Genomic DNA, 24,669 nt, shown 5'->3' with positions numbered 1-24,669 from the left:
TTTGTAACTTGCACGTTATGATTGTTAGACCATGTGTAGTGGGGCGTTTTTTTTTTTTTAATTTCAAAAATAACGCCCAAAAACGCCCCCCCCCCCCCCTTACATAGGGCGTTTGGCATTTTTTTTGAAAAAAAAAAAGTTAAGCAGCGTTTTATTAACAACGCTCAACAAACAACTTGCATGAGGATGAGATGTTTGACTGGCCAATGGGAGTGGTCCAAGTGTAAGTTTCATTTTCTTTTTTTTTTAATCATTTTCTCTATAAAAAATAATTGTTTAATGATTGGAAGGGGCGTTATTGGGCATTATTCCCACTACGGCACTTTTGCAATAACCCTCAATAATGTCCCATGCTGACTGGACTGCCACGTGTCGCAAAACGCCCCATGGTGGGGGCATTATTGAGCTAAACCACTACACATGGTCTTATAACTACTTATATTTGTATAATGCTTCTTAAGAAATAAGAAATGGATATTGCATTTTTCAAGTTACTAGTATTTAGTCTAATGTTGGGTATATTTATTGTATGTAAAATCAAGTTTTTGAATTGCAGCCATGTTAATCTACTCAAATAATCTAATTTGCAGCAAGATTTTCAGCCATGCATTGAATTGCATCCATGTTTTGATTAGCAGCCATGTTTATCACAGTACGTTACCTTGACCCATTAGTCCGTTACAAGTTTTACAAGGTATGAAGGGGTGATATGCTTTGCATTCTTAGATTACGAGGTTTGTTCTTCACTTGCCTTGTAATCGTGGGTCAATTTGGGTCATTTCTATATTTGATGGGTCAAATACGTTATAATAAAGTAATCTTAAAATCAATTAACCCACCTTGATTAACCCAAAAATAATAATTAGGTACTTAAACTTTTATAAAAAAATATTAATAATTAATTATAAAAGAGAAAGACAAAACAAAATAGTAAGTATTTAGGCTTGTAAGTGAAAAAAAGAGAGAGAAATAATAAAAAGACTATAAAAATGGGGATGGGAATGAGATGTGGAGGTTTTTCAAAAATGGGTTATAAATTTAAAATGTCTAGTAAATGAATAGCTAAAGTTACCATTTTCTATGAAAAATATGAAATAGTAAAATCGTCTAAGGAAATTACAGCAACCCATAGGGCCCATAGGTAGAAGTGAACACAAAACCGGTTAATCAAATCGGTTTGAAAAACCGACCCGAACCAAAACCGGTTCGAACTGAAATTGTACAAACCGGTCCGGTTCCTATTCTCCACGCCAAAACCCGAACCAGTCCGGTTTTTGGCCGAACCGGTAAGAAAAATGGTCTGTTTATTTAATAAAATGTTGTTTTATTGATTTAAAAAAAAAAAAATTGATAAAAACCACTTATTTTATCCTAAAATAGTTCAGAACTATAAAAATAATAAAATTCGTATCTTAAGTTTTATTTTATTTTTTTTAACTTTTTTGTCGTAAAAACGGTTAAAAAAATGCTCACAAGATATGATTTGGAGCCGAAACCGAAACAAAACCGAACCAAAACCGGTGTAAACAGGCCACAAAAACTGGCCAAACCGGAGCGGAACCGAAACCGGTTGGCCGATAACCGGCAAAAAAAAAAACAGTTTGAAACCGGTTTGTGTTCCTAAAAAAATTGAAATGTTCATCTCTACCCATAGGGCATAGGCCGGTTTTAAGTTGCTGGGTTATCAAAGAACAATGCAAATTAATAATACCACGTATCCGTTGGGCCGCTTTGGGCTTAATTGACTTGGGTTTGGTCATATTTGACATTTGAGTGTTGGTCATCAAAACTTTTCTCGCTGCTACTAATGTGCTTATAGGTTAGTATAATATAGTATATTCTTTCCTCCTTTTGTTATGTTATTACTATCTTTAGTGTGCCATATATTTGCCATTGTAGTAGATGCTTTGCAATTCATGAAAAAAAGAAACATATATTAAATAACATCTTTGAATTACTTTTTACTCCAGTTTTTATGGTTGTGTTATAGCCTTTTGATCGAGAATAAAGAAATCTCAAACTTTAAACGAGGGACATGGTGTGGTAGTAAGATATATTCTCTCTATCTTTGAGATAGAGGGTTTAAATCTTGCAACGTGCAGGTATATGTGGAATCAGGGGTATTTAGAAGTATGTTAGTCTGTTGTTAAAAAAAACATACTAGATTTGATGAAGATGTCTGATATGACGCTACATGAAAATTTGTTTATGTAAAACTAAAGCATGAAAATTATTTAAGTTGATGAATATGTATGAGCAAATAAGTCGCAACTTTAAACACAATTTCAAGTTAACCTATTAGTTGCTTCGTATTGTGAGTGTGAAAAAAAGAAAAGTTAGCTGATTAATTAGAGTATGTTGGAGACTTTGACAGACGACATTATGGTTCTTCAAATACCATGTTGAACAATCAACCCACCACGACCACTAGATGATCATTCACTATACCGTATCACTATTGGCGCGCTTTAGTATTTCGTCTTAACTCATCTAGAGATTGCATATATGTTGTCGTTAAGGTTTCTTAATTTTTTTTCAGACAACTACTAGCCTAGACAACTAATAGCCTACCATGGATCGTTGTTAAATGTATCATTCGCTACCTTGTATGGGGCGTGTGTTGGCTGAAAACGCCCAAGCCACCACCCCGGTTGTCCACCGCTACCCCAACCCAAACACACTTGATCGACCCGCTACACACACACACTTGATCGATGGCCTCTTGGACAGATGAGGAAGAGCTAGCTCTTGTCACGAGCGTCGTTGACGCAATGAAGGGCCGCCAACCCGGGGAGACCCGTTACTGGCCGGAAGCTTTTGCTAGCAACCGGGATAACGTGGAAAACGACCGGCACAATTTAAACGTGTGCCAACACAAATGGCGCGAGCTACGACCGAAGCTCGATCGTTTCAAAGCCTATTACGACAGCGTCCCGGGCGGTGAGATAAGCTACGAAGACCGGGTGGCGGTGGCGAACATCGAGTTCCGGGGCAAGGAGCGGAAGCCGTTCGACAAGCTTGCCCTTTTCGAAATCTACCTAACGCTCTAGGGTTTTTTTTTATTATTTTGTAATCCTTTTTAGGCTTTTTGTAATTTTTATGAATTTTGTAATTTTTAGGAATTTAATCAAAATTTTAGGCTTTTTTTTTAAAGTGGTGTGTATTTTTTAATTTTTATTTAATAAACCTGCCAAGCCACACGGGCTAGCCACGCCCCGCCATACCCCACGGACACGTCACTCACCGGCCGTGAGGGGGGGGGGGGGGGCTCGAACTCTACGTGTCAACCCATGCCCCCAACCCCCGCCCCACCATACCCAGGATATTATTATTCATTGGTGTCAAATGCTTTTGCTGATGATGCTACCATACATTGGTGTCAAATGCTTGTGCTGATGTTGCTACCATACACCTTTGTTGTTCCATATTCGAATTGTTGTGAGAAAAGAAACATAGTCAAATAACATCTTTGTGTTACCTTTTACTTTAGTTTGTACCATTACATACTAGTTGTCTAATTCTTAAGTACTTTTATGACGATCGTGTTGTTTAAGAAAGAGTTGTTGTAACATATAATCCGAAGGAGCTACAACGACCGAAACTAAGATAACCAACACCCTAATGTTAGTATAGATTAGCAATCAAATCAATCCATTTAATTCATGGGTACAGTTTGTTAATTACAAAGTTTGTTCTAGTCTCACTTTCAATTGTGGTGTCAAAACTAAAAAGAAAAGCATACTCTTTGTAAAGACATAACTTGTGGGGCCTACATGTGAATAAAGAGTTGGTCTACTGATGAACATGGGAGGTCTCTTTCTCCCTGTGAAATGATTAAAAGCTCAACAAGGCACCTGGCAGCTTTATTCACAAGACTAATGTTTTCCACCATTTTTGGTTGGTGTCCCATATGTTATCTTTCTTTAAAACCTCATAATGTTTTTATAATCCGGAAGGTTGTGTTTGTTGATGCATATTCATATCACAATAAATGGGTCAGACATTTTAATGCACTACTTTTTTTTATCCGGTTATTAGTTTATGTGATGTTTAAAATGACAAAATGGTCTATGAGTTTAGGTCACTTTTGTCATTTCAGTCCAAAAGTGTGTAATTAAATTCCTTAACTTATAGATTGTAACGAAAATATTTCTAAGATAAGATTAGTTTAGTCATGATGACAAAAGAGATTTTTATTAAATAAATTAATAGTGTAAAAGCATTATTTTGTTACAGGGGATATTACATTATCTTTTATTTATAAATTAAAGGGGAAATTAACCATGTAAAATAAAGTTTAGAAATTCTCAAATTTGGCCTAACTTATTCAGTATTTTTATGGTAATATTTTTAGTAAATTGTGTATTTGAACTTTATAAATAACTCACTTTTTAGTAGATTATGCGTTTTCAAAGTAGATTTTGCGTTGTACATGCTTCTCCCAAACTGTGTTTTGGAAACAGGTAATCACTTTTTTATCCAAACACTTTTTTATATTATTTATGTTTTACAAACGCAATAATCAAATAATCACTTCAAAACGTAATCCTAAACACCCTATTGATGCAGTTTTCCCTGATATATAAATTATAAATTAAAACCACAATATTTCATTTTAAATATTTTACAGTTTAATACTAAACTTTATCCTTAGTTGTGCCTCAAGGTATGCAGGCAACTTATCCATAGAATCTAGCTTACATTTTTTAAATCCACGAAGACAATATAAATTAATGCGAATCCTAGTCAGTAAAAAAATATTTGTTGTCTCCAAAAGTCATGATACGCAACTATGAGTTGCAGATAATTATCTACCATGCATAAGAATTCTATTTTATGAGGGACCGAGTCATATATCATCTAAAAATTCATACATCTTAACTTTTATGTTTTATCTTTTTATAGAGCAAGTCATTCCGAAAAGTAATAAATAATGTCACTTAGTAAACCTTTACGACGATCACCATCATTGTAGCGAGGGTTATTATTCATTTACTAAGACCATAAGACGCGAGTAGCAAGCAAACGACAACAATCATGCAAGTATTAGATTATTTACATTACAATTTGAATATTTGTATTTTTCTGGGCTTTTTTTAAGTAATTTTATCATACTTTACTGTGTTATCATGATTATTTTTCATATGTTTGCAAGTTTTTATGTTGGATACAACAATATATGGCTCATGATTGTTTCTAGTAGGCCGGAGAACAACGAGTACTAAATCATTGTACGCCCATAGTTGTTAAAAGTCATCGTCTCTTGCGCCCAACAATCGTGCAAGTATTAGATTATGGACATTACAATTTGAATATTTGTATTTTTCTGGGCTTTTTAAGTAATTTTACCATACTTTACTGTGTTATCATGATTATTTTTCATATATTTGCAAGTTTTTATGTTGGATACAACAATATATGGCTCATGATTGTTTCTAGTAGGCCGGAGAACAACGAGTACTAAATCATTGTACACCCATAGTTGTTAAAAGTCATCGTCTCTTACGCCTAGGCCCAATTTCCAAGCAAGGCAAGTCAATTGCGCCTTAGGGTGTAAGGAGTGGTTAAACACCTTAGAGTGACAAACAAAAAAAAAACAACCAATCAGAGTACGCCATGTCAATCAGTCAAAAGTGTTTGAACTTTGCTGAAAAGTGTTGGCAATGGTTTAAACACTTGCTGAAGTGGTAAACTTTTTTTTTTTATTTTCTGTTTTTTTTTTAATTTAAGATAAAATGGAAAAAAAACATCAAACTTTTATAAATAAAAATCAAGCATTACATTTTAAATAAAATCTAAGTTTAAAAAAACTAAAAATCACAAGGCCATCCATATTTTTTTGCGATCTCACGTTTTCTAGCGAGTGTGATTTTCAACATTGCAGGGTGAACATTGTCGGTAGGCCGATTAAACGTCTCCAAGTCCTTGTCGTACATTGTTTGTCGCAACGCCTCTCGTTGCTCATCCGCCAAGGTCAAGTATTTTTCTTGGGTATCCAGCACGAACTCTTCATCGGAGTCATCTTGTATGTCTCTCGGTGATTGTGAGCTTGGGGTTTGAAAAGGTCTCGGTGATTGTGAGCTTGGGGTTTGAAAAGCAAACGGGTCAAAAGCATTTTGAGTGTCCAGGGAGTAATCATAATAACCGGATCGAACCATCATCGGACCGTGTTGCATCCAATTTTGGATGGGTTGGGTATCATAACCGAAAGGTTGATGCATGGGTTGGTTAAAATAAAATGGAGGTTGAGTTTGATTCGCAAACCCAAGGTGGGGATGAAACGGCACACTAGAACCACCCGAACCACCACGTTTATCTTGAGCCCTCGCCTTCGAACCGGACCCTACCATTTTTTTCTTGCCTTCACCTTTGTTTGAGCCTTCCATTTTTTTGAAAAGATTTAAAAGAATGAGAGTGAAATGTAGTGAAAATGGATGTTGATTTTGTTTGGTGAAAATGGAAATGAATTTGTGCTATTTATAAAGGTTAAAAAACTATTTTTTTTTATTAATCCCCAATGGCATTATAGCCGTTTGACACAAGTCCCAGCATCGGCATGGCTTCACCGCCTGACCAAAGGAACCGGATCGGCAAAGGGTCGGCGGCGGTGTTTGCCGCACGGCAAAACACTTTGCCGAGCCCACACCGGATATCCTTAAGTCAAGACAATTGCGCTTTAATTCTCCGAGTGATTGTTCATGCGCATATTCCAACCAGATTCTTAGATTCTGGAGAGTTTCCGGCCAAATTCTCTAAATTCTGGCAAGATTCCAGCTAGATTTCTACTTTTATCTAACAGAAACTATTTTTCTACACTAATACTAGCATTTTATAACTTTTGGTACTAAATAGACGATATTAAATGCTATATGATAGCTTTAGTTTTATTTTATTTGAAGAATAGTATTAATTTTCTAATATATTAAAGTATTTTAAGTTTTTTTTTGTTGTGCGCTTATTTTTCACAGGCCCGCGCTTTTTTTGCGCCTTGCACCTAGGCCTCAAACGAGACCTATACGCCTTGAGTGCGCCTAACGCCTTTAATGACTATGTCTACACTAATATATTTTACGTTGTTTACAAAATATAAAAAAATCACCATTTTTAATTAATTATTATAGATGACCTTTAAAATGTAGAAAGATCATTGTCACCACTACATCATCGATTGTTATAAGTAGAATTTTATAAAGCAAGCTAATATTTAAACTTTGAACAAATATAAACCTTAACTATACTTATTTGAGGGTAAAAATACAAAATGTATGTAAGATGAAAGAGACGTATCTAAATATTCATCATGTGATTGCCATAACCCTTCACTAACTAACAAGGAATGTTTTCACGTTCTCACATTTAGATACCAATTTTATGTGACAATATTAATAATATAAATGTTCAAGAGTACAAGATAGAAATACTAATAATGTATAAAAAAACATGACAAACATATGGTAGGTATGATTATATGATCGTTACGGTTATGTAACTACTTTAAAATTATGTTCAGTAAAATTAAACACTTGCATCAACATAAATTTATTAATTTACCAACAATTCCCAAATAAAATATTCAAAAGATAATATGCATATAAAAGTTAATCTAGTACGGCATTATCATGTGTATCATCTGTTAAAGTATGTATTGCAGTTATTAGAGTATGTATTGTAAGTAGGTAGTTATGACAGCTTGGCATGAGCTTTCATAACTGTTAGTTGTTAGCTATTCACTTGATATACATGTATATATATTTTTAACGAAAAATATGGATCACTGACGAACTACTGAATTATCATCGTGTCACTAGCAGAACCACCTGATCATATCCATCTCCACTAGGCATAATGCCTATACACCAATTCAGAAGGAAACCTAATAAATATGAGAAAACTCTCCTTGTGAAAATCGAACTCATGACCTGTTAGTCTCAAATTCTTATCTCACCTCAAGATGCCAATAGATCATACAGCATACGGTATGCTGTATAATTTCATTTACATACAAATTAAAATAATGAAATCGATGATTACCTACTACTATCATATCATCATCATCATATCTATAAATATAGTTGTGACCCTATCATAAAATTATAACAAAAATGCTACTTTCTTTTACCTTATATCAAGTCTCTACATATTAATGATAGATGTTTTTCATTTCTACTTCCATACAAACAAAAATATGATTGAAAATTCAAGAAACCATTAAAAATGGAATTAATAGAAAGGTGTACCTTTTTACTTTGAAAATCATAAAAAAGCTTTAGATTGGTATCTTATCACAAATCAATACACACATCCACCAAAATAAAAAAAATCCCATTCCACCAACCTCTCTCTCTCTCTCCTCCCCCCCTCTCTCTCCCCCACCACCACCTATCACCACCACATATCACCACCACCACCACCTATGGATGCAAAAGAAACCACCACCACCACCAACAACAAAAAGAAACAAAAACACAAACACACAAACCACCAACCCTCCTCAACTTACTCATTCAAACCCTCATCAGAAGTCAAAGGCCTCCGGTTCGGCGGTCAACTCATCGTGAAATCCTTCACCATCCGCCGTGCACGGCCCATCGAAATCCTCCGCCTCCTATCTCTCCCCACCACCCACCACAAACCACCAAACACCTTCCCCTCCACCACCGCATTCCTCCCCACAAACTTCACCATCTTAGCCCACCATGCATGGCACACACTCACTCTCGGCCTAGGAACCAAAAAATCCAAAGTGGTCATATTCGTGTTCGAGTCACAAACCATGAAGGTGGCGGTGGACCGGTTGTTTCCGCCGGAGATACCCTTAGGGGAAGTGAACCGGAAGTTGATCAGAGGGTTAACCGGTTGCGAAATGGCCCGGTTCAAGTTCAGAAAAGGGTGCATAACGTTTTATGTGTATGCTGTGAGACATAAGGGCAATATTGGGTTTTCATGTGCTGATGATCTGAGGGTAATATTGGAATATGTTGTGGCTTTGAATGATTTTATGGATCATACTGCTATGCTTGCTATGCCTAATCAAAGAAGTATTAACTTTGCTCCTCCTGCTGCTATGGCACATTAACATTTTAAAATTACTGTATTACCCTTTCTTCATCTGTTTTATTTTTTTGAAAAGAAAAATATTGACTGGATTATTTTGTGGAGATTTTTTTATTAAATTTTGTGTGAGATATTGTATAATTTAGCCATCTTCTTTAGTGTGACTTAGGATCAATAAATTGTCGTGACAGTTGTACTAAATGTTAATTTCTATGTGTTCTTGGTACGAGTCCCACTATTGGCCAACTTGTGTGATAACAACAAATGATAAGGGAGCTTCTTTTTTAGTTTGTGACCTTATTCAGTTATTTGGAAAAGCTTATACAACAATTCTTTCAAAAAAAAATATCATTTATATCATAGTTTCTAAAAATAAAGGAGTAAATTACAAAAATCGTCTTTTATGTATTTTATGTATGTTACTTATTACAAACTGTGTCCTTTGTCTTTAATAATTACAGAAAACGTACTCGATGTTTGCAGACCCTTGCAAGTTATGTCCTTTAGCCCCAACTCAATTAATTTTTGTGGTTAAATCTGACCAAATGGACCCCACATAAGCAGTGGCGAACCTTGACCCGAATGATAGGGGGTTGAAAACGTATATACCCAAAAATTTCTATAGAACCGGGGGGTCGAAAACGTGTATACCCAAAAGTTTCTATACAAAAATTACATATATAACACTACTGAGCGAAAAGTTTGGGGGGTCGGACGCCCCTCCCTGCCCTTTCTATACTTCGCTCCTGCACATAAGGGTATTTTTGTGGTTAAATCTGATCAAATTGACCCCACATGAGAGTAAAATGACCAAAATACCCTCATATGGGGTCCATTTGTTCAGATTTAACCACAAAAAATGAAATGAGTTAGGGCTAAAGGACATAACTTGTAAAGGTTTGCAAAAATCGAGTACATTTTCTGTAATTTTTAAAAACAAAAGACACAGTTTGAAATAAATAACATAAATAAAGAACGATTTTTGTAATTTACTCAAAAATAAAGTTATGAAATAAGCATTTCGTTTTGATTATTTCTTATCTTATTATTTAGTTGGTGGGTTATTTTAATGATTTAATTTAGTTATTTATGAATTGTAAAATCTTGATTAGATAAAAACATATCATGTAGTGGGACGATAACTTCTTATTCGTAACATCATTAGTTCTCTTCTCAGTATAGCTAAGGGTGTTTATGATATTTTCTAAGCTAAGGGTTAAGTTTATGATATTTTTAAAGTTTAGATTTTATAAAAAAAAATACATCATGAATTTCGGTGAATAGATAAGGCTGGAGGGTGTGGTTGGAGCCCCCTAGAGGCTTTATCAGGCCACGTCAGCGTCACCTAGGATCCACCTCAGCCATGGAGCCCTCTTTAATTTGCATGGTGTGGATGAATCCCCTATTAAACAAAATTAAAAAACGAAAAAAAAAGATTTCATTGGTTTAAATCAAGTGGGGCCCCCCTGATAAAGCTCTTCTCCCTCGTTACCATGATGGAACCCCTCATATAACGTCCCCCTTTAAATCTGAGGGTGTGGAGGTATAGCGCCCCGGGACGTTATAGTTGATGAGTTGGCGGGGGTGGCGCCCCCACACCCTCCGGCCTAATCAACGAACACCTTACACCGTTGCTTCAGCCCCTAGTTAATCATATTATGCCTCTCTTATGAGAAAAGCAAAAGATAATTATGTAAATAACTTTTAAGTTGTAGTGACTAATAATTAAAGAAATAAAGATTATTCTAAAGGCATCTTATGCATCCTAATACTAATAAATATTTATAAAACCAATTCTACATATATTGAGATGACATAAATATTTATAGGCTAATGCTTACATATATGTATGAAACATATTAAAGAATACATGTGTTGTTTTATATTATAATGGCATTTTTAAGATAAATTTCATTTTCTAATCTCTACTATATGTGTAGTGTAATCTAATATATTAATGACTTTGTTTTCTTCCTGCGTTATGGGCCAAAAGAAAGCGTGTCTTCTTTTTTATACAAATGATAATATTTTTATTTATTTTTGGTGTGAACATATTACAAGTTATAATCAGGGTTGTAAAAATCGTGATTAATCGCTAGTCGGCCCTCTACTGGTTATTTTTTTGTTAATCAGTCCATTAATCGCTAGTCGATTCTAATCGGCCGGCCAAAAGTCGGAGAAAATCAGAAAAAACGGAAAGTATCAGAAAAAATCACATTATGGTAAAACTTGTCTAGTTAAAAAAGTACGTATAAAAATATGTGTGTATATATATCTTAAAATTATACATAAAAAGTCCGACCCAATTAATCGCTAGTCTTCACCCTACTGGCCGACTAGCGCCTAGCGAGTTCTACAACCATGGTTATAATATATATGTATGCACATGCATATAAACAAATTAGTTTAATGGTATTTTATCGTAATAATCAGACTTTGGCAATGAAACTCATACTATAGTAGATGATATGTATATATTCATGTATAAGTTTTAATATATATCAGTGGGATATGGTGCATTGATTAATGAGGATGGTCATTCATTCATTCATTTGTAGTTGAGCATATTAAAATTCGTCGGCAGTATCCTCAGGCAGGACAACAGCTCTAGGTCCCCCATTTATTTATTCGGAATCATATTTAATATAAACTATCCTTTTGTTTTTATCCTACACAATATTTCTAAAAGAATAGTTTGTTTTAACTCATACTTTTGTTTTTATCCAACACAATTCTTCAAAAAGAATAGTTTGTTTTAACTTATTCAAAAATTATATAGGTGATTAAATTGACAAACTATTTTTTTACTTTGTTTGAAGTAATCAATTAAGAGTAAAAGTACTCAATTAAGAGTAGTAATTTACTAATTTTGAATGATGTTTTCTAAGTGCTTTTTTTATTTTATCAATATTTTGTTTCTCAAACTATCGGCTTTCTCTTTTAAACCTGGCTCTTGAATGCAACATGTTTTTTGTACGGCAACTTCTATCAAAAACAACAAATACAAAACATAAATTTACACCAATCTTTCCATGTCAGATACTCAAACGGAGACGTGCCTTTTATCTAAAAGGTAGCCAAGCGGTTTAATGTTTTCCACTGTTTTAGCAATTAAAGCCGTTTTGTTGGAGTAGATGTGCTCATTCCTCATTTTCCATAAGCACCAACAAGCCGCCAGGATCAATCCTTGAAGCACTTTATTTTTTCAATGACCCAACTTAGCATGTATGTGCGAGAACACCAATAGCAAATCACGCACCAAAAACGCGAATATTGGCTGAACTCCACACTAGTTGGTAGAGGTGCTAAAAAATTGGTTTGGGCCAACCAACATAGAAACCGAACACCCCCCCCCCCCCAACCTCGAAAAAAAAGCAGTTTGGACCAAACTGCTTTGGGAGCAACCCGCCCCGTTAATTTGGAACCAGCCGGATTTTTTTTTTTTTTAAAAATACTAATTCAACCCAAACCAGATTTTGAACTTGGAAGAAAAAAAAAACTGGCTTTAAAACACGTTTCATCAGTATATACCATTACCAGCTACCAAGTCTTTTTTGACCGTTTGGGTCAGATTTTGGCCTTTTTTGTCATATTTTACTATTTTGGCTCCCCTAACTAGCATAAATACGTAGGGAGTGTTTTCGTTAGGGATGCTAAACGGGTCGGGTTCGCGGGTTGGCGGGTTCAACCGACCCGAACCCGAAAATCTTGTCATATATATGAACCCGAATATTAGCCGGTTGACCCGAACACGACCCGTTCAACCCGAATTTTCATTTTTTTTTGCAAACTAATACAGTAAAATTAAAATTTTATTAAAAAACACAAATGTATATAATAAAATTGCTTTTAAATTATAAAACGTTGTGTCAATATCTCTTGTTAAGTTATAATTATGCGAGACATACCCAAATTAATTTATGACATAAAACATATTGTAAAAAAATAAAATATAATATGGACGGGTTAAACGGGTCAACCCGTTAACCTTGGGTTGACCTGAACTTGACCTGTTTAGCTAAACGGGTTCGCGGGCTGAACCTGAAACTGACCCGAACCCGTTTAGACTAAACCTAAACCCGCGAATGTCGTGTTAAGTTCGTGTCGTGTTTTCGGGTCGTGTCAGAAATTCACATCCCTAGTTTTGGTTGAATCACAACAATAAAAAGCGCTCTCTACTCATAAGAAAATGATCAAAAACGCTCAAGTTCTTTATTATGTTCAAAAAAATCCAGGAATGGCTTCAAGCGCTCAATCTTCGGGTTAGTTGTGGACCATCTAGCGATATGGTGATTCGCAAGCTGGCTACAAAAAGAAACCCCGGAATATGTCGCAATTTCGATTTATGTGAAATGTCAAGTGTGCCGAACAAGGCTTGTTGCAAGTTTTGTGGTAATTTTTTCTTTGTGAAAGATGCAAATTCGACTTTGAAGAACCACATACAATTGAAGCATTGCAAGGCATTGAAACAGAAGTAGTCGAAGGTCAAACTTCGAGGTCGAACAAATGAAGTTTATGGGTTAATAACGTTGAAGCGGTCCGATTGGGAATGACGCAATTTGTGATTCAAGAAAGCTTGCCATTCTAACACTTCGAGAACTAACGCTTGAATTCGTTAATTCAACGACCTCTCCAACCGTGTTATAAACATGTAAGTCGTGCGACCCTTAGATGTGATTGTTTAAATACGTGCACCAAAGCTAAAAAAGAATTAACAGAATATATGAAAAGTTACAAACCTGTTCTTACATAACTTCCGATACTTGGTTGGCTGCACACGGTTCGCCAGACTCGTGCATTTGCGTTACCACTCATTGGGTATGACCCGATACATGGCAAATGATCAAACGTACGGTTGCTTTAAGTTGTTTGATTATTCTCACACCGACGAAAATATTTTTGAAAAGGCTATTCGAACATTTGATTCGCAAAACAAAGTATTTTTGATATCTTTAATAACACGTCGAATAATAGGCCGGCGATACAACAACTGAGCCAAGAGGACGCACCGCGCATGGGCGTGCAGACCTGGGCGCGCGCGCACCAGGGTGACTTGCGCGCGCGCGCGCAGAAGCTTCCAGCATTGAATGACAGTGCAGTTTCAGTCCAGCTTCGTAACTAACGAGTTAATAGGCTTTGACTGAGAATTAAATGACGTATTAAATTGCATTGAAGACGTTTAATGCAATTTAAACCTCTCATTTAATTCGTTTTTGGCTGTTTCAAACCAGGAGCTGTATAAATACAGCTCCATACCTTGCTGTAGAGTACACTACGAAAACCCAGCAACACAACAGCAATTCTCTGTCTCTCCATAGCTTTTCTAATCTCTCTCTTGCAGTTTCAAGGTAACCTTCGGGTTGTAGGCGAACTCCGGCAGTACTACTGCTCCGGCTGTTGTACCCTGGGAAACAAAACGAGTACTCTTGGGAGACTCGGAATTTGTTTTAAGGGAAGCGTGTTGAACATGTGCCTCAGTCAATTCTGTTTCTACCCCTTCTTGTATTGTCTTTTATTTCAGTTGTAATAGTAATAGTTGTTAGCTTTCTATTTCTGTATTGTAATCAGTTAATAAAATTTGTTTATTTTATTTATTATTACGCGAACGGTTCCTACAATCTTAAAACAGATTTTTAAAACCGTTCTTGTAATCAAAACCATTCTGTTTGTGATTCAAACCAGTTTTGTTTTCACTCAGTTTGTGTTTTAAAAACAGATTTTTTTTTGTTTTCATCTTCAAAGGAGCGACTTTGGTTGAAAACCATTTTGGTTACATCTCAGAATCTGTCCCAACTTGCTAAAAACTTTCTGATTTGGTCTTCAAAGTTGGACTTAGAAGCCAATCAGTAAGTTCTAATTATTAAAAATTTTCTGTTTTTGGTCTTCAAAGTTAGGGGGTGTTTGGGATTGCTTTTTTAACCTGATTATCTGATTATTGTGTTTTGAAATCGCAAAAAATCTATTTTGAGTGTTTGGTAAAAAATTAATAAAAAGTGATTTTTTACGTTTTGTAGACTTCAAAACGTGATAATCCATAAGTAGGTCTCCCCTTACTGCAAGGAAACGTGATTCCACATAATATAGCGCCATAACTGCCGCCAAAATTTCCATGGAAGTTGGTCTCTTCATCACGATCCTTTGATCGATCACAGCTGCAGCAGTTCGCTTAATCAAGAGGTATGCTTCTTCATCATGATCCCCAATCATCTTCTTTACTTTCGATCACCACAACTATTTCTTCTCTACATATTAATAGTATAAATTCACCCTTTTTTTTCTAACTATTTCTTCTCTTCTTGGTGCGTGATATTCAGCCATTCGTTTCCCACACAACAGATTGAAAGCGGCGCGTTAGGGTTTCTCGTCTCTTAATTTTCTCCTGACCTCTAGCATCTGCCGTTTGCCCTACGTAAGGTATTCGTCCTGTTAATTGTTTTTGTTTTCGGTTTCGGTTTGGTGCAATTGGTTTGATTCAATGAAATTGTTGTTGATTGTTCGTCGTTTGATTCAATAAAAAAAGGCTGAGTTAACTTAGGGTTTGTTGTCGATTAATAAAACAAATAGGTTAGAAACCAATAATATTATTGAAGTAAACGTATAGCACTAGGTACATGGTTATTATAATGGTGGCATGATCTACTTTATGTTTTATGCTGGTATGATCTGTTGTTTTTTTTTATTTAGAGGATAGCCAATGGTGTCTTCTAGATTTGGGTTGCTAATAAGTTATAATGGTCTTCTCATTCTTCTGTAAAGAAGCGGTACTAGTTCTTGCTCTTCTAATGCATGTGAATGAGTGATATGGTGCAAAATTAGGGGTGTCAATCTTGTCGGGTTGGTGGGTTAGCGAGTTAATGAAACATACTCGACACACTAATTATAACAAAATAGATTATACCGGAGTATAATTATCATAATCATACTCGACAATACAAATATGATAATAATAATAATAATTTTGGACAGAATGTGTTTGGGATTAACCTGTCCGACGTGTACAAAGAATTACCCGTTTTGGACAGGATGAGAAACGGGTCAAAAACGGGTTCATGTTGTAACATGCCGTGTTATAACAAAGTTCAAATAGGACGGCTCGAACTTGGATTGACTTGCAAACAATATTTTGACCATCTTTAAACTTGGTACAAAATAAGTAATGCAGTAACTAAAACTTTACAAAAACAATATTACAGTAAGATTTAAATCTCTATATAAAACGATTTAAGAGGTTCTGTGCACTAAAAATAGACTTTACTCACTTTAGGCTACTTTCAACCTGTTTGACCCATTTTAACTTTTTCTCTTCTAGTTCTAGTTAACTTTTTTTATTGGGTCATTTGACTCGTTGAAATAAAACACATGCAAATCGACTCATTCATAAATAAAGTAGATATGAATGCCACCTGCAATCTATTCAAATCTTACAAGAAATACAAACCTTCAGGATCCTAGAGACCCGTTTTGATTTTTATCAGTTTGTGGTTTCAAGATTATCCATATAGCTCCCAATAGAAGAATAATAACAAATAATAAGGAACACAGACATATAAGTTACTTCAACATTTCAACTTAGTTAACCAATCAAATAGACAAAATTAACAACAGCAGCTGCTTGGTGTGGACAGCTTGAAAATAATAAAAGTGACCTTTTTTCTGAATGTGTGCCCATATGTATGACTGCTTCTATTTTCATTTTCCAGCAAAGTATAGCCTCACATACCTCTGGGTTGGGCCATTAAGAAAAAAAATTGAAGAATATTTTTGGGCCTATCATGCTATACCATACATACAATCCTAAGACTTAATTATATAGATGTGTCAATTTTGATCAGCTCACTTATGAATAGATTTATTTGGGTTACATAAAAAAACTAGCTATAAAGGGAACAAGTCAAACAAATTAGAACTTTAGAAGTCACCCACAATATATATTAATGCGTACAAAGAGATGAGTTCTCCTGTTCCATGCCATACAACAAAACACACACTAGTACACTCTTGATCACTTAAGTCTAAGGAAGTTATGTAATCTCAGGCTTGTTAGTCATCTATGGCAGTACCGCTATAATACTTACTTTACGTTTCGAATAGAACTATGCTTATATTTGACTGTTATAAAGAAAGGTGGAAATGAATGACTGGTAGAAAACAATATGTGGGTCATAATAGCCAAAGATGTCGGATTAGATTGGCACAATAATTACATCATACCGCTGATACATGCCAAATATGTTCGTCTAACAGGGAATGGATTTGAACCATGAAAATGCCACAAGTAAGCTTTCATCTACCAAGGCTAGTGCTAGAAAAACTGTTTGGGATTCTAGTACCCATATGATATTTGTTGAGTTGTGTCTCGAGGAAGTCAAAAATGGTAATAGACCTGCGAGCCACTTCAATAAGGTTGGGTGGACGAACCTAGCAAATAATCTAAAAACTCGAACAGGAAAAGATTACACCAAACTGCAACTTAAAAACCATTGGGATTCAATGAAGAGGGATTGGAAGTCATCGTAGTTTAGGTACTAACTTTTGTTTACTTCAATTTAAAGGCGGATCCAGAACTTGCAAAATTCAAGGACAAAAATTTAGAGATGTATCAAGAGTTTTACGAGCCATTGTTTCGAGACTGTGTTGCCACTGGGGATAAGTCTAAAACCCCTCATCAATTGCAAAATGAAATTAGTCAAAGTGATGTTCAAGACGATATTGGTGTTATGGATGTAGAAGGGAAGGCAGATAGCGATGAAGGGAATTTAGGTGATGATGCGGAAATATTATTTCCAGAAAGCAATTTGGTCAAGAGGAGGAAAATGCAAAACAATGCTCATGGTCGTTCAAGCAGGGGAAAAAGTACAATAGCTTCCTCACTTGAAGCTAAACTTGACACGGTTATTGAAGCACTATCCTCACGAAGCACACCAAGTAATCAAATACCTACTCTATCAGAATGTATGGATATTGTTTCAAACTTCCCGGGTTTTGAGCCAAGTTCGATAAATTATAACAAGGCACTACGAATCTTGATGAAAAAAGAGGCAAGGGAAAGCTTTATGTACCCGCCAACTACCATCGACAAGATTAGCTTTCTCTACTCACTTATAGACGAGTGATGGCGTGTTATATTTTTATTTAATTGATATTATTCTTTGCTCTTTGGATGTTCGTTTGTAGACATTTCTATGTGTGCCTTGTTTGAATAAATGACATTGTGTTTTTTACAAGAACTTTCGATACTATGTTTTAGCTATGTTTCATTTTGAATTATTTTGACTATTTATCTCTTTTTATTATGTACTTCAATAGGATGGAGATACCAAGCCATGGTAAAAATGTGAATTCCGATAGTGAAGATGAGAACAATGACTCAAATGAGGAAGATTGGTTAGATGATGAGAAACGGTTTTTACTACTATGCGGTTTAGTCGTCAAAGGGGTGATGGTAGTACACAATATGATGAATATCCCACGTATCCCTTGTCGCACTTCCTGTCGTACAGGAAATATTTTTATTCAAGAAATACTCAATGGTCATCCTAGACGTTGTTATGAAGATTTCAGGTTACATGTTGATGTTTTCAAGAGCTTATGTTCGGATCTTAGAATGCACTACAACCTAAAGGAGACACGTAATGTATCTATTGAAGAGTCTGTTGGTATTTTTTTGTTGATATTAGCACACGGATGTGGAAATAGACTAGCTCAAGAAATTTTCAATCATTCAGGAGAAACTATTCATAGGCATTTCCATCGTGTTTTAAGAGCGGTGCTTAAGCTTAGCGGGGACATCATCATGCCTAAAGCAAACTACAATGATGAAGTACCTCCACAACTCTTAAACAACTCTCGGTATTACCCCATGTTCAAGGTGTGTTCTATTTTTTTACTTCAAATTTCAGAATTAATACTTTGTCTATAGTATTGTGAATTAGTAAGTAGTGTTTTGTATCTATAGGATTGCATTGGTGCTATTGATGGAACACATGTTAAGGCATCAGTTCGAGAGCATGAACAAGCAAAATATATTGGTAGAAAAGGATATGCAACCCAAAATATCATGGCAGCGTGTGATTTTAATATGTGTTTTACATTTGCATGGGCGGGATGGGAAGGCACTGCACATGACACAAGAATTTTTTTAGAAGCATTACGTAAGCCAGAGGTGAAATTTCCTCGTCCAACGGGTGGTTAGTATTATTTTATGTATGTTTTATGCTATATATTTTTACTTAACCCATTGCATTGAAGTACAAGGTCAATTTATACAGATAAGTACTATGTTGTTGATGCCGGGTACCCTAATACCAGAGGTTATCTTGCTCCTTATAAAGGAAATGATGTTCGCTATCATATACCTGATTTTCGTCGAGGTCAAACAGCTGCCCAACGCGCTCCGAAAGGACTAAAAGAGACATTTAACTACTATCACTCATCTTTAAGAAATGTGATCGAACGGACATTTGGAGTATGGAAGGCAAGGTGGGCAATATTAAAAGATATGCATGTTAATTACTCTTATGAAACACAGGTCGACATTGTGATAGCATCCATGGCAATTCACAACTACATTAGGATGAAAGGTCATTTTGATGAAGCATTTAACAAAGCACAACAAGAAACCTATCGTCCAACCCGAGATGTTGAAAGTGATACATCCATCAGAATTAATGGAACACAAGAAGACATAACTACACGTCGTAGGCAAGACGATCTATATATGAGTTTGGTAAGAGAGAGAATTGCAAAAGATATTATGCAATCCAATTGAATGTTTATCTGTTGCAATTGCAGTACTAATGCAGAATAGTGAATAATTTGTTTACTTACCTTGTACCGAAATCATATGGTGTAGCGATTGAACTGGCGTTTGTTGTTTTTGGCTTCTTGATATTGTTTGTTTGATTTGATGGTTAATGTTTTTTTTTGTCATTTCACTTATTTATTTTTTAAAATATATATATTTGCCAAACACTCAATAGTTGATTATCTGATTATTGTGATATCAAACAGCATAATCAAATCCAAACACTATCTTTCTGCAGCACGTTTTGTTACAGCTGATTATCTGATTCTGATTATCCAAAACGCATAATCTATTTTGAAAAAGCAATCCCAAACACCCCCTTAGACTTAGAAGCCTAAACAGTAAATTTGTGGTAAAAAATTAAAATTTAATAGTTTACTTCTGGTTTTTGCGTAAATCAGAATTTTGACTAAACTCTAAAATTTTAATTTTTTCAGCATGTTGAACGAAAATGTCAACGTTAACAACACCACAAATGTTGTGACGGGAACCCCCTTCAACGCCACCACTGTGGGAGCGTCCACAGTGGCCAATCACGCTGAACGACCCAAGAAGTTCTCGGGTCTACACTTTAAGCGGTGGCAGCAGAAGATGTTCTTCTACCTGACCACCATGAACCTTGCGAGGTTCTTAACGGAAACCGCTCCCCAACCTGTGGAAGGGGAGACCGACGCACAAAGATAGTGCGCGGTAGACGCGTGGAAGCATTCGGATTTCATATGTCGTGGCTATGTGTTAAACGGCTTGTCAGATGCGTTGTATAATGTGTACTACAACGTCAAGACTTCCAAAGAGCTTTGGGATGCCTTGGACAAGAAGTACAAAACGGAGGATGCTGGCACAAAGAAATTTGTGGTAGCCCGTTTTTTGGATTTCAAAATGGATGATTCTAAAACAGTTATGAATCAAGTCCAAGAATTCCAAATTATACTTCATGACATCTCTGTGGAAGGCATGACACTTAGCGAGACATTCCAAGTGGCAGCGATGATTGAAAAGTTACCTCCTAGTTGGGTTGATTTTAAGAATTATCTAAAACACAAACGAAAGGAGATGACTATAGAGGATCTTATTGTTCGTCTTCGGATTGAAGAGGACAATAGAATTGCCCTAAAAGGCAGCCTTGCGCAGACTAGTGCTAGCGCAAATTTGGTTGAGCATGGGCAATCCTCTAAGGGCGCGAAGGGCAAGGGGAAAAAGGACAAAGGGAAAGCAAAGGCTAGCAACCTTGGACCGAAGAAAGGGGTTGTGAAAAAGAAACCTCAAACGTTCCAAGGGACTTGTTACAACTGTGACGAGCCGGGGCATCGGGCTAACCAATGCAAGAAACCAAAGCGTGAGCGTGCGCACCTGGTGGATGAAGACGGAATGCCTTTGGTGGCAATGATTTCCGACAAAAGCGCAATGATGGATGAGGTCAATACTGTGACCAACACTCCAAAAGGATGGTGGGTTGATACGGGCGCGATCCGTCACGTTTGCGCAGACAAAAGCCTCTTTACCACCTTCAAGGCGCTTTCTGGAGAAGAGAAGCTGTATATGGGAAATGCAGCCACCGCTGACATCATGGGTGAAGGAACGGTGATCTTGAAGTGGACTTCGGGGAAGGAGCTCACTCTAAGCAACGTGTTGTATGTCCCGAACTTGCGCAAGAATCTAGTCTCGGGATGGTTGCTTAACAAGTTTGGATTTCATTTACTTTTTGAGAGCGATCAATTTGTACTAACTAAACGAGGAATGTATGTAGGCAAGGACTATGCCCAAAATGGTATGTTCAAATTGAATGTAATGACTGTCAAGAACATGAATAAAATTGCTACTACTTCTACTTATATGCTTGAGTTTTCTGATTCGAATAAATGGCATGGTAGATTAGGTCACGTAAATTTTAATTCAATACGCCGTTTAATCAATTTAAATTGTATACCAACATTCCATATTGATTCACACTATAAATGTGAAACATGCGTTGAATCCAAACTTACAAGAACATCATCGAAATCGGTTGAACGAATAACCGAACCCCTTGATTTAATTCACACTGATATTTGTGATTTAAAAGCGGTACCCACAAGAGGTGGAAATAAGTACTTCATCACGTTTATTGACGATAGTACTAAATACTGCTATGTATATTTACTAAAAAGTAAAGATGAAGCAATAAGTAAATTTATCTTTGATGAAACAATGGTTAACCGGGCAGGGTTAACACACTGGTCTCGTCAAGAAGGGTTAATCCCTTCCTCTCGAGGATCGCTGGCTGGATCACCGGTGGTTGATCTCCTGCACAAGGAAACAAGCCGTGACTCGTAACAAGGAGGATGGTGTGGGGGGTGCTCCTTGTTACCACTCTCCGGCGTGAGAATCAGTAGTTTGCTTAGGAAGCAAAGTAAGATAGTAGTAGTAGTGAGAGAGTTGTGAAGAGATACCTCAAACCTGGTTTGGGGTTGGTATTTATAGCCGAGGAGTGAAGGAGGATGATGATGGATGGACTGACGACGTGCTGCACCTTTGCAGGTGTGTCAGGCTTGTCGGTTGTGGAGGTTACGCCACGTCAGTCCATTGCTTACGTAGCTCTGACAGGTAACTGCCATTGGTGCCACTTGCACTGTGGTGTCAGTCCCACTTGTTGAGTGCATAGGATGCGGTGCAAGCCGCATCGCTGCATGCGGTAACGTCTGAAGTTACTGCGTCTCCTACTTGTGATCAAGGAATACGCGAGATGCGGTGCTAGCCGCATCGTCGTCCGCGGAGACGATTTGCCTGCATCCCTTGTCGTGACGAAAATGCCCATATGGTGCGGTGCCAGCCGCACCGTTATGTTCATCTTCTTCTATGCCTAGGCTTTCTTGTATTGATAGAAGTGTTCACTGGATGCGGTGCGAGGCCGCATCGCTGTGAATACTTCCGTTTTCATACACCAGATGTGATGCTATGTCGCATCACTCTACCGTTCTCATGTTTCATGTAAGTCCTCCTTCGTTACTAGATAGATTGGATTCAACCCTTGTGCCGACGCGTGCTCGCATGGGCACAAGTAGGTTGTTAGCTAGTGGGGGTTTTGATAAGGGTAATGGTCACTCGCGGTCGATGCTGACGCGAGATCTGGGACCATACCCCTTCAAGTCCCCCCAGTCTAGTGTTGCTGCCATATATAAGTTGTATGTGGGAGGAGTACTGGACTATGGTGTTTGGAAGGTAGTTTGGAGTCTGGAGAAGATCCTAGACCATGTGTGGTCTTTTCTGTATGTAAATCAAGCTGGAGGTCTGGAAGGGTCATCTGACGCCTCTTCCGTATCGGTGAAGGAATTTCGTCTGATGCGAAATTCTCAGCCGATTTATGTCACCAGGTTGCTTGCCACCTGTTGTTGTGCCGAAGGCCTCTTGGAGACTTTGTTAGTAATGCTGCACAAACTTCGAACCAACCTCTGAGATGGTGGTTTGAAGGTATGCACAGGCTTTCAACCTCTGAGAGGTGGTCTTGTCTTCAAACCAATTGTTGAATTGGTGCATGAAGAAGAAAAGAAACTTTGGATCAATCTCTGAGATCGGGATCAAAAGCAGTTGATGCTTGTAAGTGCTTTGCTCAAGCTCTATGTTTAGCATCTAGTCATGAGATGACGATCCCTTTTTTGTTGGGTTTTCGTGTTCGTCGTCATAGCTCTCTAGTAACCGCACGTCCTTTGCGGTTACCTCGTTGCGTCATTGTTGGCCATCTTTGGTCGAACAATGTAGATTTGTACTATGGGTAAATACACATGGTCATAGGCAAGGGTATGCCCACCATTGTTTATTCTATGCGGCCCATAGGCGGGCAAACAAAGTCATAAGCAGACTTGTTACCGCTGTTCGGACGCTTGCTGTTCGACAAGGGTTTGTTTAGAGCGCTTATTTGCGTTCTTTCTGGAGCCACTTACCTTCCCGCTCCAATACCGAGTTTGCCTTGAAGTAGCCTCGCTCGGTGATGTGGAGTGAGGTTGGCTCTTCCGTAGCAACCAGTCTGCGGAAGCTATGGTTATGTCCGTAGCTCCTCGTGAGTGTCTGCGGTTTTGCATTACCATATTCGCTCGAAGTGGGTGTGTTGCTCGGATGTAGCTCTTGAAGGTTCAGGAGTCAGGGTTGCTGATGTGCGCGCGCGTACATTCCCTTCCTTCCTTATGTTAAAGAAGGTGTTCATGTACCCTCTGCGGCTGTGAACCGGACAGGAGGGATTTGAAGCTTGAAGAGAATGAAGGCGATGCGGTTTACCTGTGTCTGAGATGCGGTTCAGTCCAACGAACAACGCTGGTTCTGAGCATCTGACACACCTGAACGGGCTCGTGTGTGTCATGTCCGCATATTCCACGTGTGCTCGTGGGTAGTGCGGATAGGTATTATACCCCCTTATAGTGTAGAGATATATATTTTTACCTATTTTTAGGGGTATGTTAAAAAACGACATGCGGTATGGGTTATGGTGCGGTATACCAGAGAAACCGCATGCCGCTTATAATTGGATAATGTAGTCGCTTTTTGTTGCATACGTGGCTGATCTCACGTGTGAGTTGGTGGAAGTTGGTGAGATCTTCCTGGCATGTGCTGAAATGAAAGGACGTTTGCACTGCCCGAGGCATTAAATGCACTGTAGCAAAGAGTGTAAACGTCTCTTATGTCAGGTGCGTGGGCGGCCACGCGCGCGTGATAACTGTCAGCGAAAACGGCGCTTGACACGTGGTGTCGCGCAATTCGTTCTTTTTGAACGTGATGATTCGTTTTCTCCCTCCGCATTAATTGCGATGGGTATCGAACGGTTTCCCCTCACTTGTTCGAAA

At 37.3% G+C, this 24,669-nt stretch overlaps 2 protein-coding genes across 2 annotated transcripts; both read left to right on the top strand.

Moving 5' to 3' along the window:
• Positions 1-8,176: 8,176 nt before the first annotated feature.
• LOC110904736 lies at positions 8,177-9,250 on the top strand. Its single transcript, XM_022150588.2, has one exon. The coding sequence runs from the start codon at positions 8,414-8,416 to the stop codon at positions 9,074-9,076; it is 663 nt and encodes a 220-aa protein (XP_022006280.1). The 5' UTR covers positions 8,177-8,413; the 3' UTR covers positions 9,077-9,250.
• Positions 9,251-15,094: 5,844 nt separating this feature from the next.
• LOC110904735 lies at positions 15,095-19,968 on the top strand. The gene is made up of 5 exons (XM_022150587.2): positions 15,095-15,231; positions 15,369-15,468; positions 18,361-18,922; positions 19,010-19,241; positions 19,323-19,968. Exons 3-5 carry the CDS (start codon positions 18,362-18,364, stop codon positions 19,820-19,822), a joined length of 1,293 nt encoding a protein of 430 aa, XP_022006279.1. The 5' UTR covers positions 15,095-15,231; positions 15,369-15,468; position 18,361; the 3' UTR covers positions 19,823-19,968.
• The last annotated feature ends 4,701 nt before the right edge of the window (positions 19,969-24,669 follow it).

The sequence above is a fragment of the Helianthus annuus genome, chromosome 14, assembly GCF_002127325.2.
Source record: "Helianthus annuus cultivar XRQ/B chromosome 14, HanXRQr2.0-SUNRISE, whole genome shotgun sequence".
In the NCBI taxonomy this organism is placed as follows: Eukaryota; Viridiplantae; Streptophyta; class Magnoliopsida; order Asterales; family Asteraceae; genus Helianthus; species Helianthus annuus.
Note: the sequence above shows the minus strand (reverse complement) of the source record. Positions and strands in the feature narration are given on the sequence as shown.